Below are 17,665 nucleotides of genomic sequence, written 5' to 3'. Positions count from 1 at the left end.
AGATTTGGTGTTGGAAATTCCCTAAAACCTTTTATTTTAAAAAATATTAAAGACATTTTTAAACATCTTCATAATGAATGTCTTTTGCTAGTCATTTATTTCAACTGTGTATTTAGAATATCATTCATTTAATCCTTTTAAAGACATTACCTCATTCAAACTATCTTAATGGACAACTCTGAACACAAATAGGAATGGGTGAGTTATAAGGAGATTTAAGGATGAAAAATAGTACATTATAGATCGGTAACAGCAGTATCATATAGTTATGTTGACAAAAAAAAAAGATACTATATGGTTTAGTGCCAAACTACAGCCATCCACAAACAAAACTCAAACAAATGGAACACACACACAAAAAGTAGGTCAGAGTCCTCAGTTGACCCCCCCGAGAGAGAGAAGGGAATGGCAAAGGGAAGACGAGCTGAGAGGAGTGAAAGATGTTGAGGGGCGAGTAGGGAACACGAAAAAGACAATGGGAAAGGCGGGATAAGGAGAACAGAGGTGTTATGAGACCCCCTTGCCAGGCAGCCACAGCCCCTCAAGTTCCACTCCTCATACAGCGCCCTAGGGGTGCGACCCACACTATCCCCCGGCCCCACCAGTGCGCTTAGCAACCTCATGTTTCCCGAAAGCCTTTCCTAGGGCCGTTCATTTGCCCCCCCGCCGCGCTCACCTCTCTTGTCCATGAGCCACATGAAGGCGAAGCAGGGCAGGAAGCCGATGGGGCCCCACAAGACGAGCAAGGCGATGTCCCAGCTGGAGAAGCCGAAGGCCAGGCGGGCCGAGTTCTGGATGGGCCCCCAGCTGTTCCACACCAGGCCCTGCGCGAAGCCCAGCAGCGAGAAGAGCAGCAGCACGAGCCAGCGCCGCCCGTACACCCGGCCCGGCGCCGGGGCCAGCCGGGGCACCGCCGCCGCCGCCGCAGGAGCAAGGTCCCGCCGGAGCTGGGGAGCTAGGGGACCCCCGGCCGCCACTCGGGGCTGCGGCGGCAGGAGGGACTCCCGCTCCTCCGAGCTGCTCCAGCCGAGACCCATGTGCGCGGGGCGGCGAGGGAGCAGCCTGCGGGCGGCCAGGAGGCCCGGGAAAGCGATGCCAGGCCAGAGCCACAATCACAGCAGCTCTGTCGGGCCCTGCCCAGCCGCATGCGCGAGCCGGGCGGCTCTGCCCAGCCACCGCCTCCCTCCCCCCCCCCCCGCCCCCAACGGTCACTTAGCAGGGGGCGGGGGAGCCCCTCAACTGAAAACCCCAGTCCAGCAACGGTCAGTCCGTGGGGGGAGGGGCACTCAGTCAGAGCCTGCCCCCCGACACTCGTTGGGGGGGGGGCTACCACGCAGTTCCCGCTCCCCCCCACCACAGTCACTCCCTGGGGTAAGGGGGCCCCTCCCTCTATCAGACCCAATTACTCCAGGGGGGGGGGGAGCTGTGGGAGACAGGGTCACCACCTCAGTCAGAGCCTCCCTCCCCTGGGGCAACGGTCGCTTCCCCCATGGGGAGCCGCGCGCGCGGTTGGCGACCAGGGCTGCGAGGGCCCTTAGCCGGGTCCTGACCCCACCCCCCCGCCTGGCGCGCGTGACAGCTCGGCCGCCTCACAAACAAACCCACGTGAGGGCTCCGCTGCTCGCGCGGGATCGGAGGAGGCGGGGCTGCCGGTGACGAGCAAAGCCTGAGCCAGGCCTAACCCCTCCCCCCCCCTCGCCTCGTCGCGAACATGGCAGTGGCCGCGGACCCCCCGCTCCCTGGTAGGTGGTCGCGGCCGGCTGGCGCGTGCACTGCTCTGCCCTGGCGGCAGAGTCTTCGGGCTTGCGGGGTGTCCTGCCTGCTGCGCCGCTCCCAGCACGCCTGGCGCTGCAGCCTGCAAGGCTCTCGTAACGTGCCGGGCGCAGGGGGCCTTTACACCCCAGTGCTGGTCTCGCCCTGTCTCAAAGCCAAGGGCGAAGTAGGGGATTGGCGGCCCGCTGGCATGAAAGGCAGGATGGCCGTGGATTTAAAAACCGTACAACCTCAGGAAACACAGAAGTTAAAAGTTCTCATCCTCAGGTTAACTTGCCCGTATCCACTTCGTATCCAGTTAAGATTGAAATGTCTTGTATTTTTTTTTAAATAAATCTGTTTCTGTTTGCTGTTTTCCAAGGATACAAGGTACAGGTTCAATCCTACTCTCTGGCTACGTCTACACTGCACATGCATTCTTGTGCAAAATCGTGCAGAGCGTCTACACTGCACATGCATTCTTACGCAAAATCGTGCAGAGCGTCTACACTGCACATGCATTCTTACGCAAAATCTTGCAGAGCGTCTACACTGCACATGCATTCTTGGGCAAAATCTTGCAGAGCGTCTACACTGCACATGCATTCTTGCGCAAAAACTTGCAGAGCGTCTACACTGCACATGCATTCTTGCGCAAAAACTTGCAGAGCGTCTACACTGCACATGCATTCTTGCGCAAAATCTTGCAGAGCGTCTACACTGCACATGCATTCTTGCGCAAAATCTTGCAGAGCGTCTACACTGCACATGCATTCTTGCGCAAGTAAATTTACAGTAAAGCGTGGGAAAACAGGGCTTCTGGTGCAAAAGTTAGTCCTTTTCCCATGAGGAATAAGCCCTTTTGTGGAAGAGCTCTTCCACAAGAAGGTAGCGTGGACAGGCATCAGGGGTTTCTTGCACAAGAAAGCCCTATGGCTAAAATGGCCATCAGAGCTTTCTTGTGTAAGAGAGCATCCACACTGCCATTGATCTGAGGAAGTGGGTCTGGCCCAGGAAAGCTCATCACCTAATAAACCATCTTTTTAGTCTTTAAAGTGCTACATAGTTCTGTCTTTTTTTTTTCAGCTAGACCAGAGTAACATGGCTGCATCACCACACTGCCATGGGCGCTCTTGTGCAAAAGCACATCTCCTGCGCAAAAGCACATGGCAGTGTGGATGCACTCTTGCACAAGAACTTTTGCACAAAACAGTTCTTGCGCAAGAAGCCTGCAGTGTAGATGTAGCCCCAGTGTCTTCACTCACTCTTTGTATCTTTCTTCTGTAAATTCGTATGTGGCTAATCCTCTGCTGATCCTTGGGACTTTGTGTACCATGCATCTTCCCTCTACTCCAGGGCTGGGCAGAGCCTGTCAGCAGGCCACATCCAGCCCACCTAGTTCTTCTGTCAGGCCCGTGTGGCAGTTCCCAGTCCCACCCCCTAATGCATTGCCTGGGAACCGGGGACATGCGAGCCCTTTCAACTGTTTCTGTTAAAGGGTTTGCACCTACCCGTAGGCTCCGAGGCAATGCATTAGGGGGGCCAGGAGCTGCAGCCCTTTTCAACTGCTTCTATTTAAAGGGCTCTCACCTTCCCCTGGCTGCTAAAGCTCAAGCTCTTTAAATAGAAGCAATTCAAAGAGCTTGCCACAGGGGAAGCAGAAGCCCTTTCATTTATTTCTATTTAAAGGCCCCATCCCTTCCCTGCTCTGCTCCTTCATATCCCTACTCAAAGTCTCTTTCCTCCCAAATAATAATCCATGCCTCTATGCTTAAAATAACTTAATCTTTAAAGGAACCTCCTCAGTGGATGTAGGTAACTTACTAATCAAGCAACCTCATTATATGTACACTGCATAAATCTCCCTGATCTGATACCACTTCTCCTTGATTTAAACGAGACTCGTTGTGATCCATGTGCACAGATTCAGATGCAGGATCCAGGATTAAGTTTGGTTTTGAGATTCTATAAGAGATGTTGAGGTGTTGTGATAGGTTATCTACTTGATTAGGAAACAAAGAGGTGGGGAAAAAATCTGGTTTCTGATGTTATCTGCTAGAAATAGGTGACTTGTGGTAGACCTCAGTGCATTTCCAAGTGTGCCCCTGCCAAAATTTTAATTGTGAAATGGGATGCCTCCTCATGCCCCCTTCTTGTTCTTCTGCGTGTCTCTGCCTGCACACATACACCCACCACAGGCAACAGTTGCCTGTGCTGCTAGATATGACTTGGATGGGCACAGGGCTTCTCTTCTAGGCTGTTCGTATTGTTTTATAAGGTGGATAAAAATCAGCAGTGGTCTAAATAAAACAAAATTAAATCCCCATTGAATTTTGCTATGATTTGCATTTAGACTAGAAAACCTTAGATTAATTTAGTCGTCTGTCACATGAGCTAAGCTCATTATAAATTATCATTTGAATAAATTGAAGAATATAATCAGTTCTGTATGACACAGGTATCAATAGGTAATAGACTCTGTTTACCTCATGCATTTGTCATAATAAAATTAGTGGTTAATGTTTCACAGTACTTCAATACCTCTGAAAAATTATTTATTTCAAATGAGCTTGCATAGGATTTCTGTCACAAAGATTGGAACTTAACTTGATAAAATGGCAGTATGTTGAATGAGGGTAAACTTTGTAATGGGGTGCATGCACCAAAATAACTGTTAGATTCAATGTTATTTATCTCACTAATACATCGCATTACTGATGCACTAAGCAGCACACCAATGACATTTGCATGCATGGTACTTAACCCCTGTTTCTGCAATCATATCTGTGCTGGTGGATCCTTATGCCCTAATGGAGCCCCATGAAAGACGATGGACACTGGCACAATGGTATGGCCCATGCAAATCTGACTGCAGGAACAGGACCTAAACTACGAATTGCAGGCACTAAAGTGGACTGAAGTAAATTTATAACAGCCTAAATAATTAGACATATGGGCAAAAAATAAGAAAATGAGATTGTCTAATTCAGACTAACTCACTTGGGACAATATATTTCACACACAATTCTTTAATAGGAGAGACATATGGATAATAGAAGAGAGAAAATTAGATTTGAACTTTAATGTGAAATGGCTTCCAAACTAAATATGATCTAAATTCAGGCCTGGCTCAGTTATGTATTGTATATATTCAGTAATGCTTAGAGGTATCAACTAGAGATGTGAATGTTTAACTGGTCAGGGCTAGAGCAGCTTCCCTCCTCCTGTGGGTAGGGGGCTGCTCCAGCCTCATGGGGGAAAGTGGGCACTGCGGACAGGGGCTGCTTCAGTGGCCGGAGCAGCCTTTATCCACGAGGTGGATTTTCCACAAGGCATGGGCTGCTCCATTTCAACTGAGCTGGAGAAGTTCCCCTACTCCCTCCCTTTAATCGGTTAAATGGGATCTTATTTCCCTAGTATCAACCAAAATCAGTGCCTTATAGTGGGAGGTCCTTTACAAACACCAACACCTCAAAATATTTCAACTCTGCCCCTTGAAAACTTGCAGTTTGGTGCAACTACACTGCTACTAATTTCAGACTTATTAAAGTAGCATTAATGATAAATTGCTGTCAAATGCAAAAAGTAAACTAAGTGAGGGGAAAAAGATTCTCTCCCCCCAACCTTTTTAAGTTATATTAATCCTAGGTATTCCTAGCTACATTAATGAGTAGAAAATAGAATTCGTTCAGAAATGTGAATTTTCAGTGCTCTATAATGTCTAGTACAGTGAAACTCAGACCTCAGTTGTTCAGGAGTCAAATTAGCAGTCAGCTTTACCCAAAAGAGCCACAATAGTGTGAATTGATTATTTCATTTAATATTTTTATATTTACTAGGGGGCTGTGCCCCCTGCTCACTATGCTCACCAACCCCCCCTCTCTCTGGCTACTTTCTCAGGGGCTGTGCCCCTTGCTTGCTACGCTCACCAACTAAGTTTCCTGTAAGCTACGCATCTGTGCAGTCGTGCAGCTGTTTTCTGAGCTGTGCTCAGAAGTTCAAAGCTCCCGTGTAGACAGGGAGCTCAGCTGACCAGTGGTAGGCAGAGTGTCATCTTGCTGAGCAAGCAGCTAAACAGAGCTGCTCCTGCTTGAAATGGAGCAGCTTCCAGAGCACGTAAACGGAGATAAGGAGACAGTAAATGGCAGGGAGAGGAAGAGGAGAGGAAGGGCGTAAGTAAGTAATTGGCTGATGAGGAGTCAGAGGGAAAGGGAGTTTGGAGAGTCCAGTCTCTGCGAGGAGACTGTGTGAGTGCACAGCATAGTGTCGGTGGGGGAAAGGAGGTGGGTGGGTGCTGGCATCTGTGCAGTGAGGTGGAGGCAAGTGGTAGTTTCGGGTGTCTGACTCATTGCAGTCTTTGTCTGGAATGGGGGGGAGCAGGTTGCATGGTATATGATGTGTGTGTGTGTGTGTGTGCCAGAATGACATGTGCATGATTACATTTCAAACAAAGTTTACATAGGTGTTAATGACTTAAGGTAAGAAAGAAAAATATTCTTTTAAGAGAATTTTCTGGAGTGCTGCAGATATCTAAAACTCTGATCTTAGTGATTTTTTTAAAAAATCCTGTGTTACTAATTAATACATGGCATATTGTATTGCATTAAGGCCAGATCTTTGCTATGTGGTACAGTTCTTATGAGTCAGAAGTAGCAAATACTAGCTCGAGTTGTTAGAAATATATATAAAAAATGTGTGTGTTTTGTTTGCATTGGTGGTGCCACATCTACACTGCCTTAATGTTGGTGGTGCACATAAGAATTTTCAACCTGCCCAAGGATAGAAAATGTTAAAGGAAACACTGCCCTCCAATCCCCCTATCTCTGGCAGCTTTCATCGCCAGAGAGCATGATGATGTCATTCTGTGGCCCGGTGAGGAAAACTTTTTTATATATTGTCACAGCAAAATGACTAAGTATTCTACAGTTGATTAATAACACAGTAAAAGCATCCTGATTGGTTCGGAGCTTAAAATGGTTAATATTTAAATCACGGTGTTTTAATATCATGTGCTTCAAAGAAGGGATATAAAATCCCGTGTAATTAGTTAACCAGTTAAGCATTAAGATTAACCGGTTAACTGATTAAATGGGGCTAGGCTGGAAGGGCTGCTTTAGCCCATCTGCTTCCAACCCCACATTGGGCTGCCAGCACTGGGCCGGAAGCTGAGGTGGGGGAAGGAGGGGAGGTGGAAGGTGCTGGCTCCTAACCTGTGCAGGCTTATGGTCTAGGAGCCAGCAGCCTCGCAGGGCTAGAGCAACCCTCTGCCTATGGTGGGCAGCTGGCTGCTTCCATGATAACAGTTAACTGTTATCTGGCAAGTATCACCCATTACCTGTTCACATCCCTACTTCAAGGAGTGGCAGGAAACACATGAAAGAGCCACTTGCAGCCTCCAAGCCTGAGTCTGAGTATCACTGGTCTAGTAAGTGCCCTGTTTTATCATAGTGTAAAAATGAAGACTCTGAAATGCATGTGAAATAATTAACATAATAAATGTCCAGCAATTAATTCATGCCATCTTATCATCTGTTTTGGAATATATTTTGCCTTGTACTGACCAGTAAAAGCTGATATATTTTAAGCAAGAAACAGCAACCATAACAAAAAATAAGCAGCAGATATCAAAATAGGTGATGTACAGCTAGCTTTATTTACTATTGACTGGAGTCTGTTTGTGTGTAGTATGGCATTAGCAGCAGCTCCTGTCCTATCAAACTGGTTGGGCTCAGTTCCTTGCTCTGATCATTTTGTCCTCTGGGGTTGCAGAATTGGTCAGATTTGGCCCAGCCTCTTTGATTGAAGGAATAGCCAGGCCAAATTTGGAGAGTAAAACTGTGACCTTGTACTTAGTGTCACAGTACCATTCAATCTTGGTCTGGCTGGCCCCCCATCATCATTCTGGAGGGGCAGCTAGATTATATTTGAGCAACACAGCAACCTCACAGTTCCTGGAGTGGACACTCAAGCCCAGCCAGCACCATGGGACCAGAGCTGCAGGAACCACTGCTGCAGGGTAAGTGTAGGGTGAGTTCTGAAACCCTGCCCCACAATCCCCGGGGTACAGAACTTGACCCCCTCTCTCAGGGCTTGGGACCTGATTTCCTCCTTACCCCAATAGATCTTCCACACAACCCTTTGACATAGTGAGGTAGTAGAGTTTGTGGATGATACTAAACTGTTCAAGATAGTCAAGACAGAAGCAGAACTTCAAAAAGATCTAACAAAACTGAGTGATTGGGCAACAAAATGGCAAATGAAGTTTAATGTGGATAAGTGTAAAGTAATGCACATTGGAAAAAAAACCAACTATACATATAGTATGGTGGGGGCTAATTTGGCTACGACAAATCAGGAAAGAGATCTTGGAGTTATCGTGGATAGTTCTCTGGAAACTTCCACGCAGTGTGCAGCGGCGGTCAAAAAGGCAAATAGGATGCTAGGAATTATTAAGAAAGGGATAGAAAATAAGACAGAATATCTTACTTCCCCTGTATAAAACTATGGTATACCCACATCTTGAATACTGTGTACAGATGTGGTCTCCTCACCTCAAAAAAGATATTTTGGCCTTGGAAAGGGTTCAGAAAAGGGCAACTAAAATGATTAGGGGTTTAGAACGGGTCCCATATGAGGAAAGGCTAAAGCGACTGGGACTTTTCAGTTTGGAAAAGAGGAGATTGAGGGGGGATATGATAGAGGTATATAAAATCACGAGTGGTGTGGAGAGGGTGAATAAAGAAAAGTTATTCATTAGTTCCCATAATATAAGGACTAGAGGACACCAAATGAAATTAATGGGTAGTAGGTTTAAAACTAATAAGCGAAAGTTCTTCTTCACACAGCGCATAGTCAACCTGTGGAACTCCTTGCCAGAGGAGGCTGTGAAGGCTAGAACTATAACAGAGTTTAAAGAGAAGCTAGATAAATTCATGGAGATTAGATCCATAAAAGGCTATTAGCCAGGGGATAGGAATGGTGTCCCTGGCCTATGTTTGTCAGAGGCTGGAGATGGATGGCACGAGACAAATCGCTTGATCATTGTCTTCGGTCTGCCCCCTCTGGGGCACGTGGTGCTGGCCACTGTCGGCAGACAGGATACTGGGCTAGGTGGACCTTTGGTCTGACCCAGTACGGCCATTCTTATGTTCTTATATAAGGTTGTAACTCAAAATGTGGGTTGCAACCCAGGGGTTCAAAAAGTGTGTTAAAGGCTGTACACTATAGCTAATGGGTGTAATCTCTTTAGACTAGGGATGTTAGGGTATGTCTACACTACCCCGCTTTTCGAACTAGCGGTGTAATGTAGGCATACCACACTTGCAAATGAAGCCCGGGATTTGAATTTCCCGGGCTTCATTTGCATAAGCGGGGAGCCGCCATTTTTAAAACCCCGCTGGTTCGAACCCTGTGCAGCGCGGCTACACGGGGCACGAACTAGGTAGTTCGAACTAGGCTTCCTAGTTCGAACTACTGTTACTCCTCATTTCACGGGGTTCGAACCAGCGGGGTTTTAAAAATGGCGGCTCCCCGCTTATGCAAATGAAGCCCGGGAAATTCAAACTAGGAGGGTAGTGTAGACATACCCTAAGCGACTAGTCAACTACCCAATAAGCACAGGCTTATCAGGTAGTCGAGATGACTAGTCGCTTCCCCCTGTGTCAGAGGCAGCAAGGGGAGAGGGAGCAGAAGCTGGATTGGTCTCCATGGGGAGGGGGTGGCAGAGGCACAGCGGGAAATGGAGCAGCAGGGACTGAAGCAGTCCCCATTTGCACCAGTCCAACTGCTGTGCCTCTGCCTTTTAAATGTAGCAAGAGCCCTGCAGGAATCTTGCTAAATTGCAAAGAAAGAGGAGGTGCAGAGGGAATGGGCAGCTCTTACTATATTTAAAAGGCAGAGGTGCAGCCGGGATAGCGAACGCCCCACCCTATTCTTTATCGACTAATTGAGTAGTCGATGGAAATTCCATTAACTATTCGATTAGCTGATTAATTTAAATTTTACATCCTTATGTTAGACCAAATTGTTACCAGCAAAGGCGCACTAGTAAACGAAATTTAACGGGGCCCGCTCTGATTAGATGTTAAAATGCCTTTGTCCCCAGAAGGAGGTCCGACCTGGAAACCACCGTATCTGTCACAGTCGGATTTACCCCCCAGTCCCATTAAATAAACACGGACACGTTTCAGATTCAAAGTTAAAGGGTATATTGAAGATACAACAAGTAAGTAACAGCAACACAACACTGAATCGATAACCCAGCCCCTCACCCTCTGAAATAAAAGAAGATAGGAGAGAGATAACTGGCAACAGAATATTATACTTAGTCCGTCAGAGGCAGCTTTGATGTTCAGGACCTTCAACCCTTTAGCTTAAGGTATCTGTTCGGGGAGGAACACTGAGGCGTCCCTGAGGATATGGTGAGACGCTTGGTTTGCTGTTAAGTCTCTGCTTGCACAACGGACAGATGCGCAGTTTGTGCAAAGAGTGGTTCTAAGCGCCGTGAAGGCCTTCACCATAGCAGGTGCCGAAGAATGTTTGAGGCTCTGTTTTGGTCCCGATGATGCAGGGAGAAATCAGGTAGGTAAGGCTCACGATGCTGGGCTATTGCCACAGTGTGGGCCGAAGCGCCCTGAGGGTGGCAGGAATGGAATCAGGTAGGTCTGTCAGCTAGACTGGGCCTTCACCATGGTCTTCTCTTGTGACAGGACACCTCCTTCTCCAAGATGGTCGAGAAAACTGCTGACCTGATCTCCTTAGGATTCTAGATTTTATAGAGTTCAAGGCGGGAAAACTCTAAGGGTCTCTAGTGCAAAGCAGGGCATAGTGCTGGGTGCAAAACTAGAGTCGGGTGCAGACTTTCGTGTTGTGTGCAGCACCATAGTGCAGTGTACACAGTCATGTACTGTGTGCAGATAATGATTTTGGCGGCAAAAGCATCTCGGGTGTGTTAACCGTATACACGCCCCGTACACCGCCCTGTTGGAGATTTTTGATCAAACACCATCATCTTTTCTCTCTACAACAAACAAATATTCATCAGCCCTGTGGTTCTGTAGATCATAGAATCATAGAGCTGAAAGAGACCTCAGGAGGTCATCAAGACCAGCCCTCTGCCGAAAGCAGGACCAACCCTAACTAAATCATTCCAGTCAGGGCTTTGTCAAGCTGGGACTTAAAAACCTCTAGGGATAGAGATTCTACCACCTCCCTAGATAACTCATTCCAGTACTTTACCACCCTCCTAGTGAAATACTTTTTCCTACTATCTAGCCTAGACCTCCCCCACTGTAACTTGAGACCATTGCTCCTTGTTCTGCCATCCGTCACTATTGAGAACAGCCTCTCTCCATCCTCTTTGGAACCTCCCTTCAGGAAGTTGAAGGCTGCTATCAAATCCCCCCTCCCTCTTCTCTTCTGCAGACTAAATAAGCCCAAATCCCTCAGCCTCTCCTTGTAGGTCATGTGCTCCAGCCCCCTATTCATTTTGGTTGCCCTCTGCTGGACCCTCTCCAATGCATCCACATCCTTTTTCTAGTGGGGGGATTCCACTCAAAATGTGGCCTCACCGATGCTGAATAAAGGGGAATAATAACTTCTCTAGATCTGCTGGAAATGCTCCTCCTAATGCACCCTAATATGTCTTTAGCCTTCTTGCTACAAGGGCACACTGTTGACTCATATCCAACTTCTCATCCACTATAATCCGGAGGTCCTTTTCTGATGAACTGCTTCTTAGCCAGTCGATCACCAGCCTGTAACAATGCTTGGGATTCTTCCATCCCAAGTGCAGGACTCTGCACTTGTCCTTGTTGAACCTCATCAGATTTCATTTGGCCCAATCCTCCAATTTGACTAGGTCACTCTGGACCCTATCCCTATCCTCCAGCATATCTACCTCTCCCTTGATCCTCTAAACATTCTGTGTCCCATGACACCAAGGCCAATAAACAGAAATACACAAAGATTACCAACATCTGTTAAATATTGTCCTTTAGCCCAAATGAGAGTGTGCTCCAGCTGAAGTCTAGAGTTGCATCCTCTCCTTTGTAATAATGAAATGCAGCTTGAGCATAATGCTGGCTTCTCAGTTGATGACTTAAATCACTTTTCAGAGAAAGAAATATAAACCGTAGGTAATGTGATTTATTTCATCAGGCTTTGAGCATAACTTTACAGATTGATCATTCCCTTTGCTAGTAGGATTCTTCAAGGATGTTAGGAAAGCACTGCTGGTTGGTGGGGTCCATTTCTTGTCTTTATGGCTACTCCTCCAATAGTTGCAGAGATCCGTGGAATTTTAATCACTTGCTCAGAGAAGTCATATCATGCAGTGCCCTAAAATCTTATCAAAATATATTTAAGTGCCTCCTGTTGACATGAAATATACTGGTTGTAGTTTTGTTATTTGTAGACCAGTATAACCACACGCAAATTACGGTAACTATTTAAAAAAAATTTCTTTGTTGGGTGTAATTGAGAACATTTTTAAGAATAAGTTCCTGCCCACATCATTACATTTACTTTCAGTTTTCAGGGTTTTGGCTCCCCTGCCTTGACTACCTTCCCTTCATTGCCAGGCACATGAGAAGATGGAGGGTATTTGACCTGAATGGATTGGCACTTCCACAGTACTGTATTCAAAATATCGGGGGTTCTCCTTTAACTCTTTATCATTTTTTTTCTCTTTATAAGAACTTAGGATAATAAAGTCTTACTCATTTGCAAGGAAAACAGTGTAATGAGGCTTATTCTACAAATATTTTCAATAGGATTTATTCTCCTTCCTTTAGAAAATAATTCTAAAACCTCTCAATTAAACTCCATTATTTAAACAGCAGGATACATTGGCAGGAGACAACTACTGTTCGCTAATGAATTCTTGTAATTTGCTACATTATTCTACGTTAATGACTGTACATTTAACTGCTGAACAACTTTGATCAAGCCCATTTTTCTGCAGACTCCCTGCTGTGTTAAACTCTCTATTCCCAAACCCTGCACACTATTCAGAATAATTTTTAAATCAGAAATCAAAAATTGATCTTTCTTTTAGCAGCACAAAAGGACTGGAAAGTGATTGTCAGAAATCATCACTACACATTTTACCTCCCTTCCTGTACTAAAATCTGGATCTATTGTCATATATTAAAGCACCTTTTCTAAAAATGACTGCCTTTTCAATTAGCAGATTATTTTGAAATGTAGCAGCAATGAAGTGCCATTCCAAACAATACAAAACATCTGTGCCAGATCATTTGCAGTAACAGAATTTGAGTTGAAACTTGACAAAGTACAATTTTTGGTTGGCGTCTGTGTGTGTCTTGTGCAAAGTCAAAAAAGTAGGACAAATAATTTGTTTGCCTTTTGTGCTGTGAAGATACGTCACTTGTTGGGTCTGACAGAAAGAATTAGTTTGCTAATACTAATGTGTCTTTTTAAATCAGATTACAACTGGGCAGCAGAAGACTCAATGTTTCTCCTCTTCAATGAGAACCTGCATCTCTGCTCCCTGCAATACAGGGAGTTTGCACAGGATATAAATCAGTATAGAATTTGGTAATTAGGAATGAGCTTAAGTAAAACTGAAGATAACCCAGGAGTATTAGAAGAAAGGAATTTTTTTTTTAAAGCAGCAGATTGCATATCTGCATCAATTTACAGTCTGGACAAGTTATTCACAATCACTAAAGCCTTGATCTTACAAGTATACACTTAATTTTACTCATGTGAGCACAGAATTATAGGATTGCACTTACTTAGCGATAAAGAATATAAACTTAGAGGAGTGACTTGTTTCACTGCAGTGAGAATAAGATTTCATGTTGGATACCTGAAGTTCTGAGAGAGAAGTGTTTATCCATAGCTCACAGCCACACAGTTAATAAAGCAAAAAATCCATGACATTCGTTTACAACTGACATACACTTGGAAGTATAAAACAATTTAAATGAAGTAGCACATGATTAATCCAATTATACCTTTTCAAAACTGATCTTTTGTACTGTTTTCACATGACAGAAACATAATTACATTTTTGTGTGAAAGTTTAATGTGATATAAATGTTTTATTAAGTGGTATGATATGACCTGAATATTCAGGAAGTTTTACCTTCTATTTTATGCCAGGATTTACTGGCTATATTATTTGCAATTGACTGATAATTATCTACTTGGATTAAATAGCCTTCTTAACATACTGTATGTGTCATGGTGTTGCCCATGAATTTGCTTGAGGAATGAAATAATTCGACCTAGGTGAACTTTTTGAAAAATGAATATTCTCCTTTGCTTGCTAATTACCAAGAGGTATGAAGAGGACTACACCAGGGAGCTCGTCCTGATTAAGAGCTACACAGGAAAGAAGTTGACACATCCTATCACAGCACCTTTAGAAGTGCAGAAAAGGGCATTTTTCCTCTTGACAGTGCTATAGTCAGCCCAGCGGAAGGAAGGAGGATGCAAGATTTGAAGCAAAATAAAACTACTTATTTCCTATTAATTTTCATTGCTTACAACTCTTTAGAAAGCTGTGGAGGAGACTGATATAATACTGGAAAATGATAAACTAGAACTAGATGAATATAGGGAGTCTGAAGAGCCTCAGCTTCCTAAATAACTGACCGCTCAAAAACCCCTGACGCAAATGTCACAGGTCAGGATAATTGTACCAGTATTCCTCCTCTGTGGTCCACCAAGAGCACCCACTTTCAGGCTTCCAGCTCCCCACCTGTCTCATTTTGTGGGCAGAGACTGTGTCTCTCTCCCACTTCACTGGGTTTTTTCTAGGCTGTCTACCTTGAATTCCCCAGAAAATAAAAACACCTATGGAGGCTGCTGTGCCTTCACCTCAGAGGCTCTCAGTAGCATAATTGCCCATTCGTATAAGTCACTACGTGATACCTTCATCTACACTACTGAATTTTGTTGCCAAAAACTGCTTTTTGGTGACAAATCACTGAAAGCATTCACACTGTAATGTGACTTTTGTCGGGAAAAAACTCCCAGTGTTGGCAACAAAAAACTTCCAGTCCTGCAAGAGACTTTTTTCTTTTCCCAACCCTTTATTGTCGACAGACAGTCTAGACTCTGCTGGGTTTTTTGTCTACAGAACTGGCTTCAGCAGTGTGTCTCAGTACCTGTCCTTATGGCTGTGCTCTGTGTTTTGATCTCTGCTGCCCTACAAACATGCGTCCCTCCCTTTTCAAAGCTCTGGGTACTTTCTGACAGCTGAGTGAGCTGCTTAGTTTGGGTAACAAGGAGAGAGATAGAAGGTGTGCTGCTTTGACATTCCTCAGGACCAAGAGCTCACAGAGCTATTCAGGATGCTGCTCTCAGTGGCTGAGGATGCTGTGGGAGAACTTAGAGGGAATCCCAAGATGCACAGGGATCAACTGTGCCTTCCCACGACACTCACTGTGAGATACATACCCACAGTGCACTGCTCACACTTCCTCTGATGGTGCCCGCTGGTGGACATGATGTGTTGACAGAGCAAGCATGAACACCCTCAGGCGATTTTTCTTTTGTCCGCGTTTGGGTATTCACATAAGTTTCGTCAACAAAACTTGGTAGTGTAGACGTATTCTAAACAAGCACATTTATTCATAGGGTGAAAGTTACAGAGAAGATATATTACATCAATAAGAGAACTGGGGGGATGTGAAGGACTAGTCGACTATCCGATAAGCACATGCTTATTGGATAGTTGACAGGATAGTCGACTAGTTGCTTCCTCCTCCCCCCCTTTGCTGTCTCTATCAGAGGCAGTAAGAGAGGGAAGAAGAGGGGGTTCTTAAAAGAGACAGTGCCATGTGGAGCCTGGCATCCCAGGCTCTGTGCAGCGCTGCTTCTTTGAAATGCTGGGGAGCCCGGCATTTGGCTCCTTGCGACATTTCAAAGTGGCAGCGCTGCATGGAGCCTGGGGCTAGCTGTCCCCAGGCTCCACACAATGCTTTTTTGCCTTTGAAGTGTAGCAACAGCTCTAGGGTTGTTGCTACACTTCAAAGGCGGAGGCGCCCTATCGAATAGTCGATGCAAAATGCATCGACTATGCATTTGGTCAATTTCCTGATACTTAAAATCCTTGAAGAGCACCTACATGCATGCTAACAAACTAAAGAGAGGTTATGTCTAACTCCAACAAGGACTCTGACAGGTGATCAGTCCTTCAGATCCCACCAGGGAGTGTTTATATAATTCATAACTACCTTGTCCCAGAACAAACTCCCACCCCAGGAGCAGGTGAGTTCTTTCCAGGAAGGATTGGGGCCTTTGGACGGAAAGCCTATCTCTTGGCTAGATCAGAGTTTAAACTCAGGATGTTTATCCCAAAGTCCTCTTTGTCTGTTGATTCCCTAGAGAATCCAGTTTGAACCGGTATATGTGAGCCTGTACAGATTAGGGGTATCTCTTGGGGAATGTTATAGCCTGAGTGAATTTGTTCTGAGTGAAGCCGTGGATCCCTTCTCCCATGGAGCTACTTAAAATCCCTGGCCCATAATGATACATAAAGTAAAATCTCCCAACTATCCTGCAGAAAATTGCTGTATCTGTCACAACTATTTCTCTGTTCTTTGGATTTTACCAAATCATACAAATTACCTAAACAGAAGAAGGCTTCCTGCCAGACTGTTCTCTGAAGCTTTAAGCTGCACCCCAAAGAGGCCTTTTTTCTTTTGCCAAAAAACAAACACCATCTACTCTCTCTTGGACAAAATTATGTAGGAAGTTTGTTTTAATTAAAGAATTGCTTATTTACAGTTCACAGGCTGCTTTGTTACTGAATGGAGAAAGTATTTCAGTACCTATCCAGGCAGCAACTTTGCAATGAGAGAGTAGAGACTATATTAGTTCTAACTAAAAGAGAGGTATTTATATCATGCAGATCAGTACCCTCTTGAGACTGGACTGTTGTTTTGTAGGAAAGAATAGCAGAATTCTCCATTACATTTTTCAGCATTCCCATCCAGTGTTCCTCAAGATAGTTATTATCTAGTGTTGTTGTAGACCTCTTGGGTTAGTGAATCATTCTCCTCTCTTTCTCCTTCTGCATAGAAGGAGAAGGAGCAGGAGCGTGCAGAGATGCTCCTTGGAACCTGAAGTGCTTTTTCCCCTTCCCCTTCCTTCTTCTCTTCATACTATTGGGGTATGTCTAGATTGCATCTCTCTGTTGGCAGAGGGATGCAGATTAGGCAGCGTCGACATTGCAAATGAGTCAGGGATTTAAATATCCTGTGCCTAATTTGCATAAACATGGCCACCGCATTTTGCCGACTCAGCACTTTGTCAACAAAAAGCGGCAGTCTAGAGGGGGATCTGTCGAGAAAGAAAGCCTTTTTCGACAGTTCCTGTAAACTTCCTTGCAGGAGGCATAAGGGATCTGTCGAAAAAGGCTATGATGAGAGTCTATAGCCCAAATTGACACAAGTCTCTGGATGCTAAATAGGGATGTAAAAATGTGGTTAAATAGGTAACTGTGTAACTGCTAAACATCCTAGCAGTTTTACAGTTACACATGCTGCAGGCTCTCCTTGTTTAAGCTTTACATTGCAGAGTCAGCAGCAAAGCCTGCCTAGGCGTGGGACCAGCAGAAGCTGCTGCCAGCCCCATTCCAGAGGAGACAGCAAAGCCAGCTCCAGGGAAGGAGGCTATGCTGCTGCTGTGAAACTGCCTCCCCGGGAGCAGAAGCAGTGTTAACTGGGGTAGTTGAAGCAAAATGCAGGACAATGTAGCACTTTAAAGACTAACAAGATGGTTTATTAGATGATGAGCTTTCGTGGGCCAGACCCACTTCCTCAGATCAAATAGTGGAAGAAAGTAGTCACAACCATATATACCAAAGGATACAATTAAAAAAAATGAACAAATATGAAAAGGACAAATCACATTGCAGAACAGAAGGGGGATGCGG

General features: G+C 45.1%; 2 protein-coding genes across 2 annotated transcripts in view; one reads left to right on the top strand and one right to left on the bottom strand.

Annotated features, from left to right (window-relative positions):
- The window catches only part of SLC49A4 (solute carrier family 49 member 4), a 124,477-nt gene extending 122,801 nt beyond the window's left edge, over positions 1-1,676 (bottom strand). The window contains exon 1 of the mRNA XM_075933110.1: positions 677-1,676. Coding sequence (XP_075789225.1) covers positions 677-1,037 — 361 coding nt within the window. The 5' untranslated portion in view covers positions 1,038-1,676. The remainder of the gene's footprint in view (positions 1-676) is intronic.
- Positions 1,603-17,665, top strand: part of HSPBAP1 (HSPB1 associated protein 1) — a 69,030-nt gene continuing 52,967 nt past the window's right edge. Inside the window, exon 1 of the mRNA XM_075933109.1 lies at positions 1,603-1,742. Coding sequence (XP_075789224.1) covers positions 1,712-1,742 — 31 coding nt within the window. The 5' untranslated portion in view covers positions 1,603-1,711. The remainder of the gene's footprint in view (positions 1,743-17,665) is intronic.

Source organism: Pelodiscus sinensis, chromosome 7, assembly GCF_049634645.1.
Source record: "Pelodiscus sinensis isolate JC-2024 chromosome 7, ASM4963464v1, whole genome shotgun sequence".
In the NCBI taxonomy this organism is placed as follows: Eukaryota; Metazoa; Chordata; order Testudines; family Trionychidae; genus Pelodiscus; species Pelodiscus sinensis.
This window is presented reverse-complemented; position numbering and strand designations above follow the sequence as displayed.